This window comes from Gymnoscopelus braueri, assembly GCF_963280865.1.
Source record: "Gymnoscopelus braueri genome assembly, chromosome: 13".
NCBI classification, from domain to species: domain Eukaryota; kingdom Metazoa; phylum Chordata; class Actinopteri; order Myctophiformes; family Myctophidae; genus Gymnoscopelus; species Gymnoscopelus braueri.
The window spans coordinates 41,074,330-41,098,274 of record NC_137615.1 but is presented as its reverse complement, the minus strand read 5'-3'; the positions used below and the strand labels follow the sequence as shown (position 1 = coordinate 41,098,274).

Sequence of the window (23,945 nt, the reverse complement as noted above, 5' to 3'; positions counted from 1 at the left end):
CTCTACTGGCCACTCTACCCCTGAGCCACTGCCGCCCCTTTGACCTAAGATATAGTAGTGAAGCAACAGCAAACAAAACGTGTTTTTGCGATGCTGGTAAGATTATATTTTGCTGCCTTGTCACAAGGCAGCAAAATATAATCATACCAGCATCGCAAAAATTGTCGAGTCAGTATGCTGTATTCTGCTGGATGGGAAACTGACATCGTCATCGTGAAGAATATAATAAGAGTACACACTCTTGATGATCCATATCAAAGTCATATCCATATCAGAGGGCAGGAGCAAGTCTGCTCTATGTCCTCATATCACCTGGTAGATCAAAATGAGGTGGTCGTCCAATGTCCACAACTGGCATATTGGGTCAATGAACCATTCTCAAACAAACGGATTTCCTTTTTTGCCTTACTAAATAGCTGTGCTGTCATTCATCATTTGATCATTGCACTTAGAACACGAGTGGAACTGGACTAAAGTGCTAATAAATGTCACGCATTTCTGTCTAATTGTGCAGAACCGTAGAGTAGTTTTGGTCTTCATCGTTTCCTCCTCCAAGGAGTCAACCTGCTGTCTACATCTCACATTAAAGATGACTTCATAATTACTGTTATCTGTTTTATTCATCCCTGATGTTCAATAATAATAAGTTTAAAAAAAAAGTTATTTCTGCAAGAAATTGTTTCTTATCTTAAAGGTAAGGGTAAGTGATATTTGTCAATATATATATTTCAACAGAAAATACAAAAATACATTTTCAGGTGCGGGTTGCCAAGTTCAGCCAGAGAGTAGCCATTTATCAGCTTAAATTAACTGCTCATTTCTTTGTGTCATCGCTTCCAATTTCACTTGTTATCCTGTGTCCTGTATCATTTCTCTCCCCTGATTGGATAAAATTGGTATCCTGACCTGAATATGTATTTTGAGTTTAATAAAGAGCTGGAGAGACAGGAAGAACCCTGTTTCTGTACAAACACTATAGCAGGGGCCTTTGACATTTTTCAGACCAAGGACCCCTTAGCTGAGAGAGAGATGAAGCAGGGACCCCCACTACATATTGTAATTGCAGATTAAACGTTTTCATAGATAGCTTCATAGACTTGTTTGAGAACACTATCATCAGTGTTGTGTAAATTCATGTTTTGTATTTGTTTGTTATCTTTTCTATTAATATGTTGGATTCATGTTAATGTGTATTTTCAGACATTTAACCACTTAATCCCTCAATTCTTAGTAAACTTGACGTTTGGCTCTGTACTTGGTCTGCTCTATGCCAAATCTACAAAAATAAACATAAAATTGTCAGCTTGTTGATCTGCTATTTTTGTTGAATTGTCCCCCAGAATAGGGATGCTAGGATTCAAGTTCTTAATGTGAAAAAATAAATAAAAATCACACAGATTTGGCGGGCCCCCTGTAGTAACTCTGAGGACCCCTAGGGGTCCCAGACCCCTTGCTGAAGACCCATGCTCTATAGTAATGATTACTATCAGAATACTAACTCACTAAACACCTCTCTCGCTCTCTCTCAATTTGCACAATGGTTATCTATTTCCTTATAAGAATACCTTGCAGGTTTCGGGAAATGTGTCCCACACAAGTGTCACATGGATTAAATGTGGGAGGGGCAAAAGAGAGTTGCTTTAGAAAGTTGAGTCATGATTGATTGGTTGTTTTCTTATTTCATGCCTTATTTCCTTAAGCACACGCATCACTGTTGAGCACGCCACACCAACACTTCACTGCTTGTACCAATGTACCTGTATGAGAGTTTCAATAAAACCCTCTTGAATCATGATTGCAGAATAATATTGCAGACATAATAGGCAAACATTCTGTGAAAATTAACGAACAATTGCTGAAAATAGCAGATCTACAATCTCACAACAGCTTGTAGATCTGCTATTTTTGGTGAAGAGATTTGGTGAAAGGGAAAAAAGGAGGGACAACTGGGCGACCCCAGGCAATGAAGTATATACTGTACGATTGGTTAAAATAAATTATGAAAAAATATATATATATACATTTGTTTTGGTTGATTAATTGATTCATCTAGCTATTTGTTGAGTTCTCATACAGATTTGTCATTTGCATACAAGTGGCATTGGGCATTGTAGATAGAGGTTGTATGAAATGAGAGCCTGCCAGGTATAATGGCAGCTTTTACATTATGTAAGTTAAACAGATCAGGAAGATGCAGGACTCAGTTGTCAGGAGCCAAACTCCATACTTTATTGTAGATCTCATCACAGCAGAGAGAGACTAGTGTCTCCCTCCAGGGCTTCCCCCATCACTCCCCAACACCAATGTCTTACACATATTTATACTGGCAGGATGGTACACAGAGGTATAACAACAGATGGTCACTCCTTACATGGGCTTTATTTTATAACTGACTCGCACGTAGTGGCTATGTTTGAAATAGGTTTGCATGAGTCGACTGTTTCTAAAATACTTTGTCAGGGAGAGGAGTTTAACAAGGAAGAACAGGTGATGATTGTTGCATCTACTAATACATTCAATTAATCAATACCACAATGACTGTTATATGAATTTTATCCACTACACAGGTACTTCTAACAAGGCGTTAATAAAGTGAGGTCATGGATGGCTGGAGCTCTCTCCCTTTGATCTTTGCTCTGCAGGAGTTAACAAGCATAGTTTTTTCCTCTGAAAATCTAAATGAAACTACAATAAGGAGGACTGTATAGCTGTCACCCTGACATGTGTGGGAAGGATGTAACATGTAAGCAAGCTGTGACACTTAGGCCTACATGCAGAGGCCATCAACATGTCCTTACACTGACAAACGTGTCTGTGGCAAGACATGTCTATGTCCGTGGCATATTTTTTGTTTTGAAAAGAAATTCAAAATATAGCCTATATAATATTTTCTTCATAATAATGTAAAAACATTAAAAATGTGTTTGAACAACTTTGGTGACTCGTAAAGTAACATGCTCATTGTGAGAATGCCAGACTTGCGGTTGGAAGCAGTACAGAGGCCTGGAGTAGGGTTTAACCCGTAGGTGTATTTATTCATCACCAATGACATATGGATATACTGTGCAGCACCCTTGGCATGGTGGTGTTTGTCTCTCCTCTTACAGCTCTCCACTAATGTCAACTGGCAGCATTTTATAGCCAGCTGAGCAAATGAGCTTGGACTGCACCATGTCAAGGGGTGTTTTCTATCTAGATATATACATAAATAGCCATACATTAAATACATAACCCACATCAATCATCTTAAAACTTCAATAAACAAATAAATATAAATTATTCACACTACTACAACATTACACAACCACACTATCCTTAGCAACTACAAATGTATATCACACCCCCCCTCTGCCATTCTGACTTGGTTCAGCCCAATTACACTTGCCACAGAACCACTTGGTACATGTTAAGCTTTTCAATCATGACTTAGCATTACCCTCTCTTGCACTCATACATTTCACATTGCACTTGCCCCTCATGATAATCATTCAATAATAAAATCATGTGCAAAATACACTGTGCAAAATACTATAAAGTGCCAAACATTAGTAACAGAGGTCCTCTCTGTTACACTCATTAATATGTGCAGGAGATTTGTAGTATTGCACATGGTACCTGTACACAATTGCATCAGGTGAAGACAAAACCGCTAGATTAAATGATTGCTATAGCTGCCTCAATTCTGTGAAAATAGCTAAATATGCTTTCAATCCTTCGTTGAAGAACTTTTACCCCCCCTTTTAAAGACAACGTGTGGTGTGGTCAGACTATTAAATATAGAGTCAACGGCATGCGAGGGACCACAGTGAAAACAAGAGCAAAAGTATGCCTAGATATCTTTTATATCTAGGCCTTATCATGTCTAATAAATCAAAAGTAGCTTGTAGTGTGTGTCTTTTTTTCCAATGTTCCATTTGCATGCCTTGTACCTTCTCATCAACAGAATACCTGAATGGAAACCACAACTAGCTACCGTACCTTGCCAATTGCATGTCCGTGGCAAATATGAAATTTATGAAAATTTTCCATCACGACCTGCCATGGTCATGACCCCTGCCTACATGGAATGTTACATTATTAGTTACATTGTTTGTTTTGCAACTGTCTGCTAGTTTAGCCTAATTATTTTATTGACTTAAGTAGGCTACTTTGCAGATAGAGTACAGTTTTTATTCAGTGTTCATAATATAGGATGTTGTGTTTGCACCGTAACCATACTGGTTGACAATGTCTTGATCTGTGAGCCCACCTGCTATTTACAGAGGATACAGGATACGTGGGCACTAGGGACATCTGGGAACCTTGATGTAAATGTGGCTATTTTGTCCAAAATGTAAAAAATGTAAATGAAAGTTTGTCTTAAGTAATGCGTAACAGTAAGAATGAAATAGCCAACTACACCACCTAAGGAATTGCACCTTAGGAAATCATGATTGATTCTAATCTAAATCTGGAAGTACTCCTGTCCTGATTACACAGTATAACACAAGGTTCGTTGTACATTTTATGATAGAGGCAGAGGCGTGATTAAGTACAAAAGCAGCAATGGCATTTTATTTTGTACAAACAATTAAAACAATTTCACCACTAAGAGTATTAGCTGCACATTGACATGAACGGTAGCATACACAAATATAATACTGGGCAGACATAATCTAACAGACCAGGGTTTTGGGGCTCATCAACAAGGACAGGGCCACCGACCCGGGGCAGGGGGAACCCCCACTAGCCAGGGCAACCACACGCGCACACACACCAAAGCAAAGGGTGGTTTGTCCTGGCACACTGCGACGGGGGTCACCACCACCACCGGAAGGCACCCCAACTCTGGTCCTAACAAAACAAACAAACGTTTACACACTGAATTACAGATAACCATCAACATAGGTCATTTAATATTAGCTGCCTGGTCAGTCTGTGCCCTGACCAAGCTGATACAAATTGGAATCTCAAGTATCATAAAAGGTCACAGAGATGGTTGCTGGAGTAATGGGTCCCTCCAGCCAACACTGGATCCAGTTAACTTTCAGCCAAACAGTACTCATTGGAAGACCAGCAGTTTCAACCCAGGCAAAGCAGCAGTGCCGTCAGTCACTTACACACACCAATGCGGTAGGTCATTGCCAGAACAAAAACAGTTTAAGTTACTCTGGGTGCCACAACGTCGTGATTATTCGACACAGAATGGGGAAGAACAGTTAACCTACCTGCCATACTTGGCTAGCCAACCCACACCAAAACCCAGATAGTCCAAGGAGGCCATTTATGATCAGTGCACCCAGGTTGTAGCACATGGAGGCTGCTACAACTGTGAAAACAACTAAGTTCACAATACTCATGCTACAACTCATGATCGCTTAACCAAGAAACAAACATAACTGCACTGATGGTAACTGGTGAAAGCTCCAGCCAAACAGGCAAGCTTTGACAGAAGCCATGTTCAGGTTGATTTCCCTGCTGAATTTATATGCACCTGTCTCAATTACAGACAGGTGTCAGTTGTCCCCCTAATAGAGTGGGTGGAGACTATGGGTGGAGACTATGAGTAGAGGTTGCATAGGAGAGAGAGAGAGGCTATGAGCACCCTACTACATATACATAATGTGAACATGCACAGTACATCATTATACTACTACTACTACTACTACTACTACTACTACTACTACTACTACTACTACTACTACTACTACTACTACTACTACTACTACTACTACTACTACTACTAATAATAATAATAATAATAATAACTAGAAAAAGTGCTCCTCGGAGCACAGGTCTCCGCCAGGTCAGGTAGGTTATTGTGGCCTCCTGGTGGCGCTATAATAAGGCAATGTGAAAATGATGCAATTTCTAATAGGCCTTGCATGGCAATCGGACACTGCATTCATGATTTGAGGCATTTTGTTCCAAAAATGTGTTTAGCTAAATTAGACCTGCTGGTGGCGCTATATATGGTGGCCTTTCGGCCTGGCGGAGACAATAATAATAATATGTTACAGTATATAAAGTATACATGACATGCACGGTACATCATTATCAGATTTAATTTTATCCTCCAACTTCTTGTTTATGTCCAAAAAGACTGGATATACAGGTTTTGTAGCCTCCAATCACTAGAGCTCACACTTCATTTATTACTTGATAAGTTAGTTGATAAACTCTTACTTCTCGCCTGAAAATGTATTTTAATTAATTGGATTAAAGACAATCCTCCTACTTTTGCATTTTATTATAAAAATATATTAAGCGTTCTCCCCCATGAGATAATGAGTGCAGTACTTAAAGACAGTGAAAGATCTTTCCTTAATCTCTGGGTCCCACATTTAAGCCAGGTTTATACAGTGGTGTCGCGATGCATTGTGAGCTTGTAGATTGGCTGTCTTCTTTGCTATTTTTGAAATAAGTGTTTAAAGTGCAAGGGAAGAAAGACAAGCAACTGGAATTGAGTCATTCTGTCAGTACACAATAAAACCTTTTCTGTACATTTTTCAGTTAAATTCACACAGCATTTTGAGCATTGACCTGTGCATTATATTTTTTACATAACTTTATAAACTGGCCTTTTATTCCACAGAGCATGAAACCTCTGGATAGGTGTAGTTCAAAAACCTTGCTGACTGATTTAGGATTTTCAAATGTCTGAAGAGTGCTGTACTGTGCTTTATACTTGCAGGGGCAGTTCTACAAACAGTTTTTAATTGTTAATACTCGCCACATGACTTTGTATTTTCAGAACAGTTTATGAGAATGATTCATTTTCAAAATACCTGAGAATCAAACTCATCTAGGGAATTGACATCTGTGAAAACACTGACTGCTCACTGAAAGGCTACAGTACATGGGCACATGTAATGTACACATGTACCCCCTCAAACATACATTTTAGATATTTTGAATATTTTAAATTCCATTTCTAATGAGCAATAAGCTAGATAGGATCATTTGGTTTCAAGAAGGCCTTATTTATGTGTTTGGAATGGCGAAGTCGGGGGGGAGCAGGATATTCACTTTATTTTCTACTCATTTTGTACAGACTGTTAAGCCTAATTTATGTTCCATCGTTAACTTGCAGGTTGGCTATTTTCGACAAGCAACACCGTCGTGCAACAAAGTATGAATCAGGCTTCAGGCGGAAGCATTTGAAAATTGTGTGAGCCAACAGTCTATCAGAGTCAGAGAAATCAGAGACTAATGAGGAAGTGGCTGGGTCCTTTACTGCTAGTAGGCGGTCAGCATTCAAAGCATCAGGAAAAACAAGGAAGTATTGCTCTGCCCTAGATACATTTTACATAACTGAGTTGATAAAAAGGACAACTGTCCGTGTTTACCGGTTTGTTTCAGGAACACTTTAATTTAATAAAAAAATAGGGACACAATACTTAAATGACTCATCCGCAATAGATACGACAGCAAGTGCTGACACAAAAGAAAAGCTCAAATCAGTTGGAGCTATACCATGACTTCTGAGACATGAGGACAGACACTAGGGGAATGCGGATGTGTGTCATGTGAAACCTAGACAAAGAGAGCAAGATGTAATGGAAACACAAACATAGAACAGTCACTATAGTGTCGGGTGACATAGAAATGTCTGATGACAAACAATGTCACCAGACATGTACTGTAACACCATCCTGGAGCATGTGCGGAAAAGGTGTGGTTTGGGGTTCAGAACGGACGGTGACGGAGTGACTGGTCCTGGCATGGTTCAACAGGACAGCCAGTCCCAGCATGGAGGAGTTAGTAGGGCCTGTCTCTCCTCTCCTGCCTGTGATCCCCCCTGAAACAGAGGCGGGTTTCATCTGATAAATCTTTTTGCCAAGTAGTTAAAACATTTAAATCTACGTTTGTGCTTCCCAACTGGTTGCCTCACTGGGACCTGAACAAGGTGTCTGCAGGTATAAAGAAGTGAAATTTAAGAAACTAAATAAACAATATACTGTATACAATATACAGTATCGTGCTTTGGAGACATTAGCCTACCGGGCACAGGTTTGAACAACCTTAATAATTATTATTAATTAATTATCCCGCGATTTTTGTAACCCATTTTTTTCACCCGGTGCCAATTTCCTAAGTGATCCTGGGCGCTACACCGGCCCTACACCAGCACTACACCAGTCCCCCACAGTAGGGAGGCCAGGGCCGAGCTCATGCTTCCTTCAATGCATGAGAGCCAACTGACCTTCTTGTCACCTGACAGGGGGGAGTTTCCCTGGTTGGACGTAGCGCGTGGAAGGAACACGTTATTCCAACCAGTTCCTTTCCCCTCCATCAGGCGCCCCGGCTGTCATGGGGGAGGCGGTATAGCGACCAGGATTACTACATGTTTTTGTGAGGGTATTAACTACCCTAGGAGACACGGGGAGAACATGCAAACCTCACGGGGAGAACATGCAAAATTCACTATTTTCAAGCCTTATCATTAAACTTGCATTTACTCATTAAAGGTAGGGTAAGTGATTTGCGTTGGTTAAAATAATGTTAAATAGCTCTATATTCTGATAGTACTCATTGCTATAGAGTGTTTGTTCAGTATTAGGAGTCTCCTTGTCTCTCCACCTCTTTATTAAACAGAAAATGCATTTTCGTTTCAGTTTCAGTTTCATTTCCAATTTTATCCAACCAGGACAGAGAACTCAATCAGGATACAGATTAAACAAGTGAAATTGGAAGTGATGACACTAAGAAATGAGCATGCAAAATTGGAACTGGAACACTATACAAATTAAGGTTAAAAATGGGTACTTTCTCCTGATTGGCTGAGATTTTGACACCTACCGAAAAATTTATTTTCTGTTTATTAAAGAGCTGGAGAGACAGGGAGACATCTGTTACTGAAAAAACACTCTATAGCAATGATTACAATCAGAATATAGTATTTTAACCTTTTAACAAAATACTTTTTGTTTTAACCCAAAAATATCACTTACCCTACCTTTAAGTCATTAGTTTGTTATCTTAGCTATCTTTCAGAGAACATAGGCTGTTACCTCGCTTGACTGAAGCTCACTGAAGCAGAAAGGATCAAAGTAGTCCTGTCAGAATGTTACTGCATTACTGTAGGCCTAGAGTTTGCCTTAAAACGTTGCCTGGTAACATAGAAGCAACCACAAAATCTGACAGTCACATGATTGAACCTAAAATGTATCCTGGCTTGCACAACCCATTTAGACCTGAGGTCGATTCGAAAAACACTTTCTAATTCTGGCGTTTCGAAAAAACACTTTCTAATTCTGACGTTTTCTTTATAAATCTTTATTCAAAAATTAAAAAAATATATAATATGTTGCTATTTATATAGCAACAGCTAATATGACATAGACTTTCCCGGCTTGAAAGGTATAACAGCGTAAAGGATGTTCCAGGTCATCATGTTTGGCTTTCTTTCAGTCTATCTCGAGACAAAACTAAGCCACTCCAGGGACTGGGAATACATCACTCATCGTCTTTAAAAAAATATATATATATATATATGATCTATTAAATTAAGTTATTATTGAGTTATTAAATATTTACAATCTATTAAGATGACTGTATTTAAAACTGTATTTTTAAGGACCCGTGGTCAACTTGCTGAATGTTGTGCTAACTGTGAAGACGGCCCAGTATATTAAGCAACATTAATATAATGTTCCTCTATTCAAATTATGAAGCAGAAGAATAATTACTTATTTCATATTACTCTGAAGCCTGCATGATGAACTCAGTTATGCTTTGGTGGTTGGGAGTGCGTTGAAATAAGCAGAATTTGTTCTTTCTTAAAAAATAAAATTGAAGAGTAAATGAAGTAAGCCTATAAGCAGTTTTTCTGACAATGAGAATATTAAAAATATATATATTTAAAAAAAAATTGAATTAATTTTTTAAGCTCACATTTATGAAATTATTACTGAATAATAAAAATGTAATTGATGTTTTGGTGTATTCATTGGCTTAAAGCATTCTTGTAATGCAAATGCTTTTCATTCATTCCTGAGAACAGTGAGGATTGAGTGAATTATTGCCTTGAGACAAACAGTCACAGCCACATGCCTCCTGCATCTGAATCACCTAACATCTTCATCTAATGCAGGAGTCTTCAACGTTTTTCAGGCATTAGCTGAGAGAGAGATGAAGCAGTGACCCCCACTGCATGTGTTGCAGATAAAAAAAATCATAGATTTCATAGATAGCTTCATAGACTAGTTTGACAGCACTATCACCAGTGTTGTGTAAATGAAAGTTTTTCTTTTAGTTTTTTTGCAAATGATATTTTCTATATGTTGCTCTATAGTATGTATTTTCAGACTTTTAACCACTTATAAAAAAGACATTTGGCTCTGTACTTGGTCTGATGCTTTTTCCCTCTACACCAAACCTCTTTGCTGAAAATAGCCAATCTACAAGCTGACAAGCTGCAATGTGTTGTCAGCTTGTAGATCTGCTATTTTCTGTGAGTGTTCCCCCCAGAATAGGGATATGCTAGGATTCAAGTGGCTAATGTAAAAAAAAGAAAGATTCCTATAACACAAAGATTTGGCGGCCCCCCTTGGGGTCCCAATCCCATGATCTAACGTTTTGTATTAATTCATGAACATTCACTGGGAAATTGTTTCTCAATTTACAGTCTTTACATTAACCACTTTCGTCATGGTGTCCCTATTTTGGGCATTCTATTATAGGCTGAAATTGAAGTACCCAATAAAATACCCAAATTTAAAAACAACAGTTTCAAAACTTTTCAACTTAGAAGTTCACAAGGCATCACAAGGCATTGTAAAATGCAAGTGGTTAAAGATTTACAACAGTTTTGATTCAAACTTTTCTTTCAAATATAGTCTGAATTGAACACTTTGTTTCAAATTGGAATTAGGCAGAGTTCTTACCTTTTACCAGCAGAATGAATAACAATGACACATGCATGTGGTAGAGTCCCATGGTAAATTAATGTGTGGATGCAGGTTCCTTAAACAGATCCTCAGTTCATTCTGTGAGTTAAATTCAATGATCTGGACCAAACCACCTCGCCACCTGTTGTTATCATACTAGCATTTTTACACATCTGAGGTTACTTAATAAACTACTTTATATTCTTATCATTTGTATTTACCACCTTCCAGTTAATTTGTATGTCCCCTATGAATTGAGTACAAAAGGACCCCAATTGAAACAAGCCATAGGCTTTTGTTTTTTTAATCATATTTAGTTGACCTTGTATTTGAACTGTACTTTCATGTGCTTTTTTTCTGCAAACTTCTAAATAAAGTATTCAATCAATCAATCAATCAATCAATCATTGTCAGAAGGACATTTTAAGAATGTTTTGTGTTTGAAACTTGGAAAGATAGAACCAATGTAAAACAGAGACAAGAAGTAAAGATATTAGTACAGTGCCGTCCTTCATAATGTATGACAACAATAAAGAATGATTTAATTCATTAATAATATGCTAGGTTATGGTTTATCAATTTGGGTCAAATAATTAAACAAACCTGTTAGTTATAGGTTTGAAATGTGCATTAGGTCTATGGACCCTAGGAGCCCATACACACCTCATAGGCCTATCACTGGTAATACATAAATAAGAAAGTAAGTAAGTAAGCAAGTAAATGGTGAATATATTATTATCCCAATAGCTTAAATTTAAAAAGGATAACACACGATAATGTAGTGAAATGAAAATGCAACATTTTCTGTTTGTATAAATGTATAGTTATATAGCACAATGATAATGATATTGCTTAGTGCTGTCTCACCCACAAAATTATATACAGACTATGTCAATATAATTCTTCAGGTCTATTGGGAGATCTCAATACAATACTGGCACAAGGTCAACAAGATCCTCCACTAGAGGGGAGTGTTGTATGGAATTTTGTTCTACAAAGTTTAGCCAGACTGCTTTTTCAGTCAAAGCATCTGGGCAGTGAAACACCCTGCTAAAGGCCAACAGATAGAATGCAGTACTATAACCACTTAAACCCCATATGTTTGAACGGAGCCCCTCTGGGCTCTATACTAGTATATTTTCATTGTGCTATTATTTTAAATGTATTATGTGAAAATGTACTGTGATTAAGCTTACATTGTTTCTAATTATTTAATAATACATTTTAATTAATCCTCAGAAGTGCTGCGAACAATGCCGAGGGCAACAGATAATAGATATCGCTGGTGCAATATTCTGTATTTATTTTTGCACTGACCCTGTTAAATAAACAAATCAAATGTAATAAAATGCTACAAAGGTTCACAGCCAGCTTCTATTACATCAAAATTATGGGATTAGTCTTCAAAATTGTAAATGCACATTTGCCCGATATGCCCCCTATTGCCGCATATCTGAGTAAATACCTCCAAAAACTTTTTACAAAAGTAGTTCAAAACGTTTCTCTTCACGCCGCGTTTGGAGCTTGCGGATCTGCTACTTTTGATGCTTTTGTGTGACGCTGTAGTATGATCAAGTAGGGCATTAATTTACGAAAAAAGAAAAAAAAAATTTAAACATAATTATGGAGACTAGAAAAAGTGCTCCTCGGAGCACAGGTCTCCGCCAGGTCAGGTACGTTACTGTGGCCTCCTGGTGGCGCTATAATAGGCCAATGTGAAAAGGGTGCCATTTCTTATTAGGCCTTTCACGGCAATCAGACACTGCATTCATGATTTGAGGCATTTCTGTTCCAAAAATGTGTTTTGCTAAATTACACCTGCTGGTGGCACTATAACAGGCCAATGTGAAAAGGGTGGCATTTCTTCCTGAATGTGCGTGTGAAATTTCACTTAAATCGCAAGCTGCATTTTGTTCAAAACGGATCACATGACTATAGAGATACTGTGTACTGTGTATCCAAACGTCACTTGCATGACGTTTGGATCAAATCTGTAGGAGTAAATGGGTTTTGCACTCCTGGTGGCGCTATAACAGGTGATTTTTTTTTTGGGGCCAGAGGTTCTGAATTGGCATCCAGGGAGTGTGTGTGTACAGTTTCGCAGGGACCGGGCCAACGGTGCCGGAGATTACTCGCAGACAGATGGACGGACGGACGGACGGACGGACAGACAGGGGGTAAAACATACTCTCGCCATGCCTTTCGGCCTGGCGGAGACAATAAGAGGTTTCTGCCCGACGACAATGATATCATCATCACATAACAAATTGTACTCATTAATGGTCAATAAGTTGACAGTGAAGTCCAGTGTGAAACAAATCATGGAACAATGGAACACTGTAAACTTTACAGTGTAAAGCCTCGTATATATATTTCAGTGTATGACCCTGGCTCATGGCAAAAACACACACACACCCACACAGATTTTCAGCAACAAAAATGGGACACATTGTGTCAGCTTTTAGTTAAAAGTGTATAATTGTACACCATACTTAAAGACATAGTATGTAACTTTACCCTGTGTTTACATAACAAAACAATAGATATTCTTTATTTATTTTTTACCAATGAGACATGACAGAATGGGTTTCATTTGGTGCCGGCCTGGGCGGGCATAATTGTTCTTATCAGTGTGTTAAGGGGTCTATAGACTCCACCCGTTGAACGGTTGGAGGCTAGTACCAGAAAGACAGAAGGATGCTCAGGGATATGAGAGGGAGGATGATAGATGATAAAGGAGTGTGAGGAGCAGAGGATGTGGCGGTAGTATCCACACTGGGTGAGGATGTGGTGGTAGTGTCCACGCAGGGTGAGGATGTGGTTGTAGTGTCCACGCTGGGTGAAGTGGTGCTGGTTGGAGACAACAGGCTCCCCACTGTATTCACCAGGAAGGATTGGAAGCGGGTCATTTTGGTGAAAACCGATGGCGATGATGCCTTTGCCCTCGTTTGATTGCCGCTGTTGGCGACGGTCAACACCGCAGTCTGGAACCAAACGGCACCCTGCTTACATATCAGAGGACCTCCAGCATCACCCTGTAGAGGCACACAGTTGATTCAGTACATGGTTAAACCAAGTAATCAATGAAATCGAATGTAAAAAAAGAAACTAGAAAAAGTGCACAGGTCTCCGCCAGGTCAGGTAGGTTAGTGTGGGCCAGCAATGTTCGGAATTCGCCAATCAGGCTGAAATGACACACGGACACACGGACAAACGGATGGACGGACAGGGAGCAAAACATAGTCTCGGCCATGCCTTTCTGAATGGAGGAGACAATAACTGACTTATAATCAAAGTTGAAACATTTATATTTGTCTTTTTTTCTCTTCTCATTATAGACAAACATTTCAACAATACCAAACATAATCATTTTCATAGATTATGAAACTAATTCGAATATTTTTCACATAGATTTGTTGATATATGAAAAAAACATCTCGATTGTTTGGTTAATTGAAAAGGTAAGCGATAGAATAATCGCCAAGAAATTATCGATAGTTGTAGCGCTAATTTATTTTAATTTACAGATTTTCAAGTAAAAAACGCACTGCATCATGTCGGGTTTACCGCTTGAAAATCTGTTACTTTGGCCGATTGACACCACCATAAGACAAAGCATGTATTGGCCTTTATCTTTGCATAAACTGCAGTGTGGTATCAAAAGGAGAAGCGCTACCTGCTGCAGTGTCACAGCTCCTGTACATATGGAGTCACTACTAGATGAGGCGTTCCCACAATCCACCACAGAGGTCTCAAACTCCTGTAGATCTTGTTGCTCTGATGTTGGGAAGACAGAAGAGTAAGCTGAGAAATTGACAGAGTTTAACCTGGACCACACCATACACATAATCCACAGCATTCATGTAAATATACATACAAAAACGGTATGTTTCACATTAAGTTACAAAATAATGTCTGAATAAAAATACATAAAAAATGTGGGTGGTAAGTTCAAAGACCTGAAGTTCAAGAGTATATACATATACTGTACAAAATCTTTGCATTTTCATCTAAAAATAACCCCAGCCTTATTTAGGGACTCACCTCCTCCTTCTCCCAATCCCCAGCCCACTGTCCAGCATGTAGAACCTGCTGCGAAGGTGTCTGAACCAGTGTCCACGCAGATTGGTTGGATGTGGTCAGAGAAGGTGGGCTGGGACGCCAGTTTGAGAACTGCCACGTTGTTGTCACCGGTCAGAGTGCTCACGGTGATTTCCGTCACAGTCAGAGTCTGTTCAAATGGGTTGGTGCCATTCTGCTTCAGACGGCCCAGGATGACGGTCCATTCGGACTCACCAGGTGAACTGAGACAGAAAGGGTTAACTTAGTGAAGGGTGCTGCACTGCTGTTTGAAGACACACATTTCCATGCATAGACCAGTGGTTCTCAAAGTGGGGTCCAGGGACACCCAGGGGTCCTTGAGGGGGTTCCAGGGGGTCCCTAGCAAAATTAGATAATAAAGAATCAACATCAGTCTAAACACTTTGACCCTATTTTATGCTTTTACAATTGTCTCAATGTGACGCCTTGTGAGTTTGTAGATCTCTTCTTTTCAATAATTCTTTCTGGAAACATTTTGAAAAATTCTTCTCTTTTGGGGAGGGACAGCGAGTGCATTTTCCGGCAGCGGCAGCTTCCGCGGAGCTTCCGCGGAGCTGCCGGCGGCGCCAGCTTTGGGAGTGTGCTGCGTTTGTGTAACGCAGTCCCCACCAATATTATTTACGATTCTGTGCCTATCGGTACATAACTCGGACGGCGCTTAGTCGACTAGTAGACCATCGGCCGGTCGTCGCGGGCACTCGCGCCTGGAGGCGCTCGGGCGCGACTCCTTGGCCTCAAGGTCTACTGAGTTGGCGCGCCTCCGTCATGGTCCAAAACTATACTTTATCGGCGGAAAAAATAAGTTGACTGCGGCTCCTCCACCGGCAGTTCCGCGACTGCCGCTCCTCCACCGGCAGTTCCGCGGCAGTTCCGCTGCTCCGCCGGCAGCTGCCGCTCCACCGCCGGCAGTCACTGCCGGGAGCTGCCGCTCCTCCACCGGCAGTTCCGCGGCAGTTCCGCGGTTGCTGCCGCTGCCGGAGAATGCACTCGCTCCTTCTGCTTTTGGGGGTCCCTGGCACACAATCTTTTCAGATCACCATGTGATCTGAAGAAAAACTGACTGATATAGTCGTTCTAAATGATTAAAGATAGCAATGTAAAAACACTACTGTATATTATTCGAATGGCTGTATAGCTGAGTGGGTGGAGAGACCATCTGGGAATTGTTAGGTCGCCTCTTCGTCCTTCAGCTCGCCCAGTGTGCGTGTCAAAGCTTCCCTGAGCAAGAAGACACTTAACCCCTAACAGCACCCCCACATGGACTCATATCAGAGCCATCTGGGCAGCCATCAGCTGGTTGAAGCTCTAAAAGCAATTTCCCGTCCCCGGGTACCAAAAAATACCACCTTTCCCCTTTCCCCTTAAAGTAGTTCTGGGGAACGAGGAAACAAATTAAGTAAACTTGGAGTGATAAAGTACATTCCATAATTTATTTAGTTTGATTTTTTATTTTTTTTGTGAATTCTGGTAAATATTTATAGATTGTAAACTCTTTAAAACTACAGCTGATATAACAGTGTATAATATTTGTACTTTTTGTTGTTATATTGGCAGAAGATATATTGTTGCATGCCTCTGCTTTCATGTCACACAGGGTAGGTAAGACTGTCAGAATTATGATGTGTTACCTTGAGAAGCAGCTGGCATCACTCATGACAAAGTCGGCTGAAATCAGTGTCCCACCACAGACATGTGTACCATTCTTCTGCAAGCTGGCCATCCATGGCCACAGACCCTCTCTTGTCACAAAAGTGTCTCCGCCAATACGAGTGTTTAAAGGGGCACTGCCGCAGACGAAAGCTAAAATGGAACAAAAAGCATAGCCCTCTACTAACCATTTCATCCATTGAAAGCGTGCTAGCGTATCTCCACGACCACTCCATGTCGTGCAGGGAATGATTATCGTATCTCTCCGAAAAAACCTAGAACACACCACTGGTAGGTGTAGTTGGTGTACCTGGTGGCAGGCGAGCACAGGTGACGCTCAAGTCACTGTTAGTCCCAGAGGAGGTGAAGGTGATAAATCCTGGCTGGTCGCAAGTGATCTGACTGTTGATCCAAGACTGGTACTGAGACACTCTGGTGTAGACTCCAGGTTTATTAGGCAGGGCACAACCCTCACCCCAGCTCACTATTCCAGACTGAATCCAGCGGGCACCGTCTTTGCTCACCATTGGGTGTCCTGAATCTCCCTGTAGGGAAACACATCACAAACAAACACTGCATTAAAACAATGAGACATTTCCAGGAAGAAATACTCACAATGAACACAACCATTCAAATGATCACCTCACATGAGTCCTTCCTTCCTGCACTAAGTCCAGCACAGATCATATTGTCAGTGATTTTGCCCACTCCATAGTTGCAGTTACACTGTCTGTTCCCCACCACTGGAACATCCACCTCCTGGAGGTTGTTAGGGTCTAGGGAGACACAAAGTTAGTTTCATGAGCAAATGACTTTTATTTGGAGGGGTTGAATATTTTATTAGGCAAAAAAATTAAAACAGCACAATTACATTTAAAATACTGACCAATAATGACCAATAATAACCATATCAAATGTTTTCTTTTCTTTAATCACAATCAACTGACCCGCTGCATAACGGCGATGACTACCTGATAATGAACATATCTCCCATCCTCTCTTTCTGTACTGCACCATTAATAAGATACGTGGCTTTAAATGGCTTAGCTCCTAACTACTCTGACCTGCTCACTATCTGTAAACCAAACAAGATCATCAGGCAGGGTTAGGGATAAACATATAAATCTATCTAAATCTCTGTGTGTTTATTTCTTCATTTAATTATCGACCAGGACAATACACATGAATCAATCGTAAGATAAAGATAGATATGATGAAGAGGTACGTGTGTGGGGGGCTGTGTGGTTTGTTGTTTGGTTGTTGTTTAATTCACCCGGTATGAAATGCTACAAATAAATTTGACTTTGTTTTGACTTCACTATACTGTACTTACAATTAGTTCCATTGGTGCCCCAGCCAGTGATCCAGCTGTTGATGCCACTGTAGAAGGTGCTCCCCGATGCTGCCAGGCAGACTGGTCGGATATAGTCGGTAAACGTCACCGGCAATGCAAGTTTCAGAAGAGCGATGTCATTATCACTAGTATTACTGTTGTAGTTGTGGTTGCGGATGACCTGGCTAACCTCCCGAGAGACCTCGTTAGGGTTGGAGTTAGTTAGGGTTACTTCTTGATTCTGCCGACCCAGAAAAACAGTGACACCAGCCGGGCTATTACTAGGAGTAAAGAAAAAAGACAATCCATAATGAGGACAATATTCACTTTTCTTTTTGTATTAATGTATGTAAAGTATTAATGAACTGGTCTTGGGAGAGTAGCAGATCTCTTGCTGATAATAATATCCCACCTTGAGAAGCAGTGAGCAGCTGTCATCACCCATTCCTTGTTAATAAGAGATCCTCCACAGTAGTGACCAGATGTATGTAGACTGACCTGCCAGGGCCAGCTCCCAGCAGGGGCGTCTTCACCTCCAACTATCAAGGTGTTCAGAGGAGCCTGGCCACACACTGAGAGAAACACAACCGTCAATTGATCTGGCTGGCAAAGCCAATAGAGTAATGCTTAATTTATGCTGTGTCATACGATGAAGTATAAATCAGGCTTAACCACCAACAGGACTCTATACTAGATTCTACAGTTCTTCTACAACAAATCTCTTTGCTGAAAATAGCCAATCTACAATGCTTTGTAGCTCACATGTGTGAATTTGTACAACTGAATGAATGGGGAAATAGCATAGGCTGCATATGCAGCAAATGTTCACCATGTAAGTAAAGGTAAAAGCTGTGTCACCATGGGGTTTTATATACAGTATATGTTTGTAACCTTATTGAGTCTGACACACTGTATTCAACCAAAATATGGGTCAACTGGCTAGGTTAGACGAAATGAGCAGCCTTAGCAGGGAATTATTGCTCTTTAGCCAGGTAAAAGAAAAAAGGAAAACTTTACTTACCATCTAATTGTGAGTGAGCCCCTGAAAAAGGAATGGAAACAAGCTATTAAAATGACAAATTTAGATAATTTTCAGCACATTATTTGTTTTGTTCCTCGGGACAGAGGGATGTCTGCTATACACTGTTTCCGGGACGTGTCAGAATCTAGTTGTATAAAAACTATCCTGTTATATTTTTATACAAATAGATACTGCCAAGTCCTGGAAAAGACACGCTGTGATTGGCCAGTAGTCAGGAAGCTTGCCTTCTCTAAAATGGCGCCCGAGATACAGACGCCCCAGAGTCGGAGGAGGTGCTTTATATGTCTATGCTAACAGTGTTAGGGGTCACAGGGTCTGTTGTCCAGGTTACGCTCCCCCAGGCTATGGGATGTACGGTCCCAAACAGTGGCTAGTCCCCGGGTAGACTTTGCTACGGGCTGAAGCTCTCTGTGCTAATATTAGAGCGATGAGCGTGTATGTTTACTCGGGCATTGATACAACGGACGCAGCGCTTATTATGTGTGATCATGGTCAGAAAGTAATTTTTTTTTTTTTTTTTTTTTTTTTGATTTTTATCTCACGGTTTTGTAACCCATTTTTTGCACCCAGTGCCAATTGTCTATGTAATCCTGGGCACTACCTTCCCTCTGCCAACCTATGGATGCCAGGGCCGAGCTCACGCCTCCTTCAATGCATGAGAGCCAACTGACCTTCTTCTCACCTGACAGGGGAGTTTCCCTGGTTGGACTTGGAACGTGGAAGGAACACGTTATTCCAACCAGTTCCTTTCCCCTCCATCAGGCGCCCCGGCTGGCCAGGCCAGGGTGAGGCAGTATAGTGACCAGGATTACTGCATGTTTTTGTGAGGGTACCAACACGGGGAGAACATGCAAACTCCAGACAGAGAGGCCCTTTCGCGAAAGTACATTATTGTCTCCGCCAGGCCGAAAGGCATGGCGAGAGAGTATGTTTTACCCTCCGTCCGTCCGTCCGTCCATGTGGCCGTGTGTCCGTCCGTCCTGTCTGTGTGTTAGCAGCTAATCTCCGGCACCGTTAGCCCGGTCGCTGCGAAACTGTGCACACACACTCCCTGGATGCCAATTCAGAACCTCTGCCCCAATGTTTTCACATGGGCCTGTTATAGCGCCACCAGGAGGCCGATTTGTGCAAAACCCATTTTTATACATTACTCCTACAGATTTGATCCAAACGTCATGCAAATCGGTACACAGTATCTCTATAGTCATGTGATCAACACGAATCTGTCCGATTTCCCATATTCCATCCTCATTGCCTATGGTTGGCTTCCAAAGTTTGCAGGATTGGTCCGTTTTGAACAAAAAGCCTCAAACTATGCACGCAGCTTGCGATTTCCGTGAATTTTCACACGCACATTCCCATTAAGCCGAGGAAGAAATGCCACCCTTTTCACATTGGTCTGTTATAGCGCCACCATCAGGTCTAATTTAGCAAAACACATTTTTGGAAAAAAATGCCTCAAATCATGAATGCAGTGTCTTGCCGTGAAAGACCTAAGAATAAATGGCACCCTTTTCACATTGGCCTATTATAGCGCCACCAGGAGGTCAGAATAACGTACCTGACCTGGCGGAGACCTGTGCTCCGAGGAGCACTTTTTCTAGTTTCAAGTATTTTCACGTTGAGAGACGACACGAGCCGGCCGGGACAAAAACGTTTCTCTCTCTATGACAACGAAGGAGGATCTTGTGTGTGTGTGTGTATTGGAGAGAGAGACTAGCTAGAGGAATACACAGACGGCTGTCGTCAACACAACAGCTTAGTGCAGTGAACCCCAACCGGGGGTCCCCGCAGCCCCCAGCGAATGCGTCGGACCACGTGCCTAAAAAAAAAGATTTCTTTTGATAATGTGCTCATCCCAAGTTGATCTCTTAACAACTCTCTCTCCCATAGCCCCAGACTGTCTGTCTCACCAGCTGTGCTCAATCAATGCCATTATTAACATGCAAGACCGCAACAAACTTGGTCTCTCAAAGTTTAACTATAAGCATATAGGCTACTGTGTATAACAAGTCTGCAAATACTTTTGACTGCGCACATACCCGGGTAAGGACTAGTGGTTATAAACAAAGGGACCTTGCAAAACAGATACAGGGCCCTATTCAGGGCCGAAGTGGCTAAATATGGGATTTAAGACTAGGCAAGGGGCGTTCCCCCACAAAAGTTGCTATTCTGGGACACCTGCATTACCCGTTACATTATGCATAGGTGTGGTTTGGGCGTTACAATGATAAAACCAATCACCGTGCCAGATTACCTTTAAGAGAAGACAATCCAATCTTACTCACTCTTTTCTCCCTGTCTGCAGTGTTGCCTGGTCTGATTATTGTAAGCCACATTGGGCTTGTTTTTCTGAAGTTGCTTGTAAATAATGGTAGAACGGTTGTGAGCTTGAAGATCGGCTATTTGAAAATAGCCAACATGTATGCAAATATGCACATTGTTTAATGGATGCCATATATAGGTTTGAAGTGCTCATGTGGCCTATTATAGTCGCTTCTTTTGGGCTTGTTTTCATAGACCTGGTTGCTTATTTCTCTCGGAAATTCTGGCACAGCTCCTGTCGCAGCAGCACACTGTGAGGATTTTACATGGAAACATACACCCGACGTTGGGTTTCTAAGCTCTAGCCTTTGATTGCTTTTCAATAAAAGCACATTTAATAGACATACGTATCACCTACATGCTACTGATTAGAGAGAATTTTATATTTTTTGATCAGTTCATTATTTCCTGCGTAATTGATGAATAAAACTGATGTGTGTAATTTGGAGAGCATTGCATTGCGCGACGCACAAATTGTCTTCTTTGAATAGACTATCATCTTATATAAACACAATTGACACAAGGAATTGACACCCTCCCTTCTGCTGATTATAGGAAAATTAGAATCACAGATTTGTTGACAATTAGCCTAGTAGAGAGAGGTGCCGTGCTGTGCGCCCTGGACGTCTCCAGACATCCAGCGCTCTACCAAACCAAGTTGGCATTGCGGGTGGTCTTAGATTCCGCTATACACTTTCCAAAACGTGTGTGAGCAGAATAACAATTTTGGGGATATAGCAACAACACGCCCACGGCCACACCTCCATGCGCAAATACTTAACTTAACAAACACTTCCAAACAACTCTTTCCAAATAAATTAGATACAATGAGGATTGGGGGTTAGGCTACACAGATACACTCTCTCTCTCTTTTACACACACACACACACACACACACACACACACACACACACACACACACACACACACACACACACACACACACACACACACACACACACACACACACACACACACACACACACACACACACACACACACACACACACACACACACACACACACACATGTATACTCTACTCCAGTTACAAAAATGGATAAATTAACACTGAGGATTTTATTGTGTACTAGCTCTGTTCAAAGTGGACTTGTTATAATGCAACAACTGCATCTACAATACAAAGTGTGATTAGATAAACATCTCACTTTTGAGCACTCCTGACCTAATCTCTCAAGAGCAGATTCAAATGCAAAAGTGAAAAATGCTGGGGGCGCTGTTTTTCCTTTTTATTTGACGATGGGTTCCCAGATTGCTGACCAAACCCCCAGCCCTCTGTTACGCTTTCATGCAAAGCTTGTCAACAAACACAGGATAATCACATGTACTGTACATGTATGAAGTGAAATTGTGGATATCTGTCTGGATTTATCTGTCTTTTAACAACTGGATTTTTCTGTCTGGTCAGAATGTGTGGATATACATTGTGGTTTAGACACTTAAACACTATACTTTGTTGACCAGGGTCCTCCAGAGGTCTATACTTGGAACATTCCTTTTCCCCTCTACACCAAAAATAGCTGATCTACAAGCCCACAACGGGTTGCAGCGTGACATTTTCACCAAACGTTCACCTATTACGGCATGCCCAATGCCCATCAAGGACTCTAGGGTTAAACTTGGAAAAACAGATTAAACATAAATACAGGAAAGGATCACCTTGATGTTTTACTTTCTATAGAGTCGCTTCGAGTCTCGCCTATGGGAGAGCGCCATCTGGCGTGAACACAGAAACATTACTTGATACATTCCGGGCAATACTCTGATTGACTGGACTTAGATGTCTTTCCTGTCTGGAGGTCCCGCCCTCCACTGTACAAATTTCCCAGAAAACATCAGGCCAACAGCGGGTTCTACTCCCGTTATTTCCTGGTCAAAAAGAAGGGGGGCGGGCTATGGCCCATCCTGGACCTGAGAATGCTGAACAAGCACCTGAAAGTGTTCAAATTCAGCATGCTGACTACCGCGTCCCTCCTACGCAGAACGTGACAGGGAGAATGGGATACGGCCAGCGACCTAAAGGAAGCTTATTTTCACATTCCCATTTATCCACCGCACAGGAAGTTCCTACGGTTTGGATTCAGGGGAAAAGTCTACAAGTTCACGGTACTGCTCTTCGGCATGTCACTCAGCCCGAGGGTGTTCGTCAAATGTACGGTCGCCACGAGCGCCCCCCTCAGGAAAGAGGGCATTCGCCTGTCTACGTACATAGACTGGTTACTGCAGGCGGACTCGGAACCCGAGGCACAGCAGTACACGCGGAGAGTAGTGGACCACCTACTGAAACTGGGTTTCAGGATCTGAGGCTGTGACCTCTGACTTCGGGATAACAATACGGGAGTTTATCAAAATTCGCTCCCATAGGTGAGACTCGAAGCGACTCTATAGAAAGTAAAACTATAGGCTACTAGCGTAACCCTGGTTTTATGATATAGGGAGCGAGAGTCTCGCCCACAACACCCTTCTTGTTAAGCGAACGAGAAGGAAAACTGTTATCTTGAAAAGAAGGAAGTAGATGTCTCCTGGGTATTTGTACCGTGGAGGCCGGGACCTCCAGACAGAAAAGACATCTAAGTCCAGCCAATCAGAGTATTGCCCGGAGTGTAT

The 23,945-nt window shown here is 41.3% G+C and overlaps 2 protein-coding genes across 2 annotated transcripts in view; both read right to left on the bottom strand.

Moving 5' to 3' along the window:
- LOC308098796 (transmembrane protease serine 9-like) overlaps window positions 1-23,945 on the bottom strand; it is a 146,611-nt gene that overhangs the window by 100,436 nt on the left and 22,230 nt on the right. Inside the window, exon 2 of the mRNA XM_080447225.1 lies at window positions 18,974-18,994. Coding sequence (XP_080303351.1) covers window positions 18,974-18,994 — 21 coding nt within the window. The remainder of the gene's footprint in view (window positions 1-18,973; window positions 18,995-23,945) is intronic.
- LOC308098615 (chymotrypsinogen A-like) lies at window positions 13,538-17,575 on the bottom strand (the record flags this gene model as incomplete). Its single annotated transcript, XM_080447024.1, has 7 exons — window positions 13,538-13,906; window positions 14,548-14,648; window positions 14,916-15,175; window positions 16,601-16,772; window positions 16,930-17,164; window positions 17,262-17,378; window positions 17,567-17,575. The coding sequence occupies 7 exons, from the start codon at window positions 17,573-17,575 to the stop codon at window positions 13,547-13,549; spliced, it is 1,254 nt and encodes a 417-aa protein (XP_080303150.1). The 3' UTR covers window positions 13,538-13,546.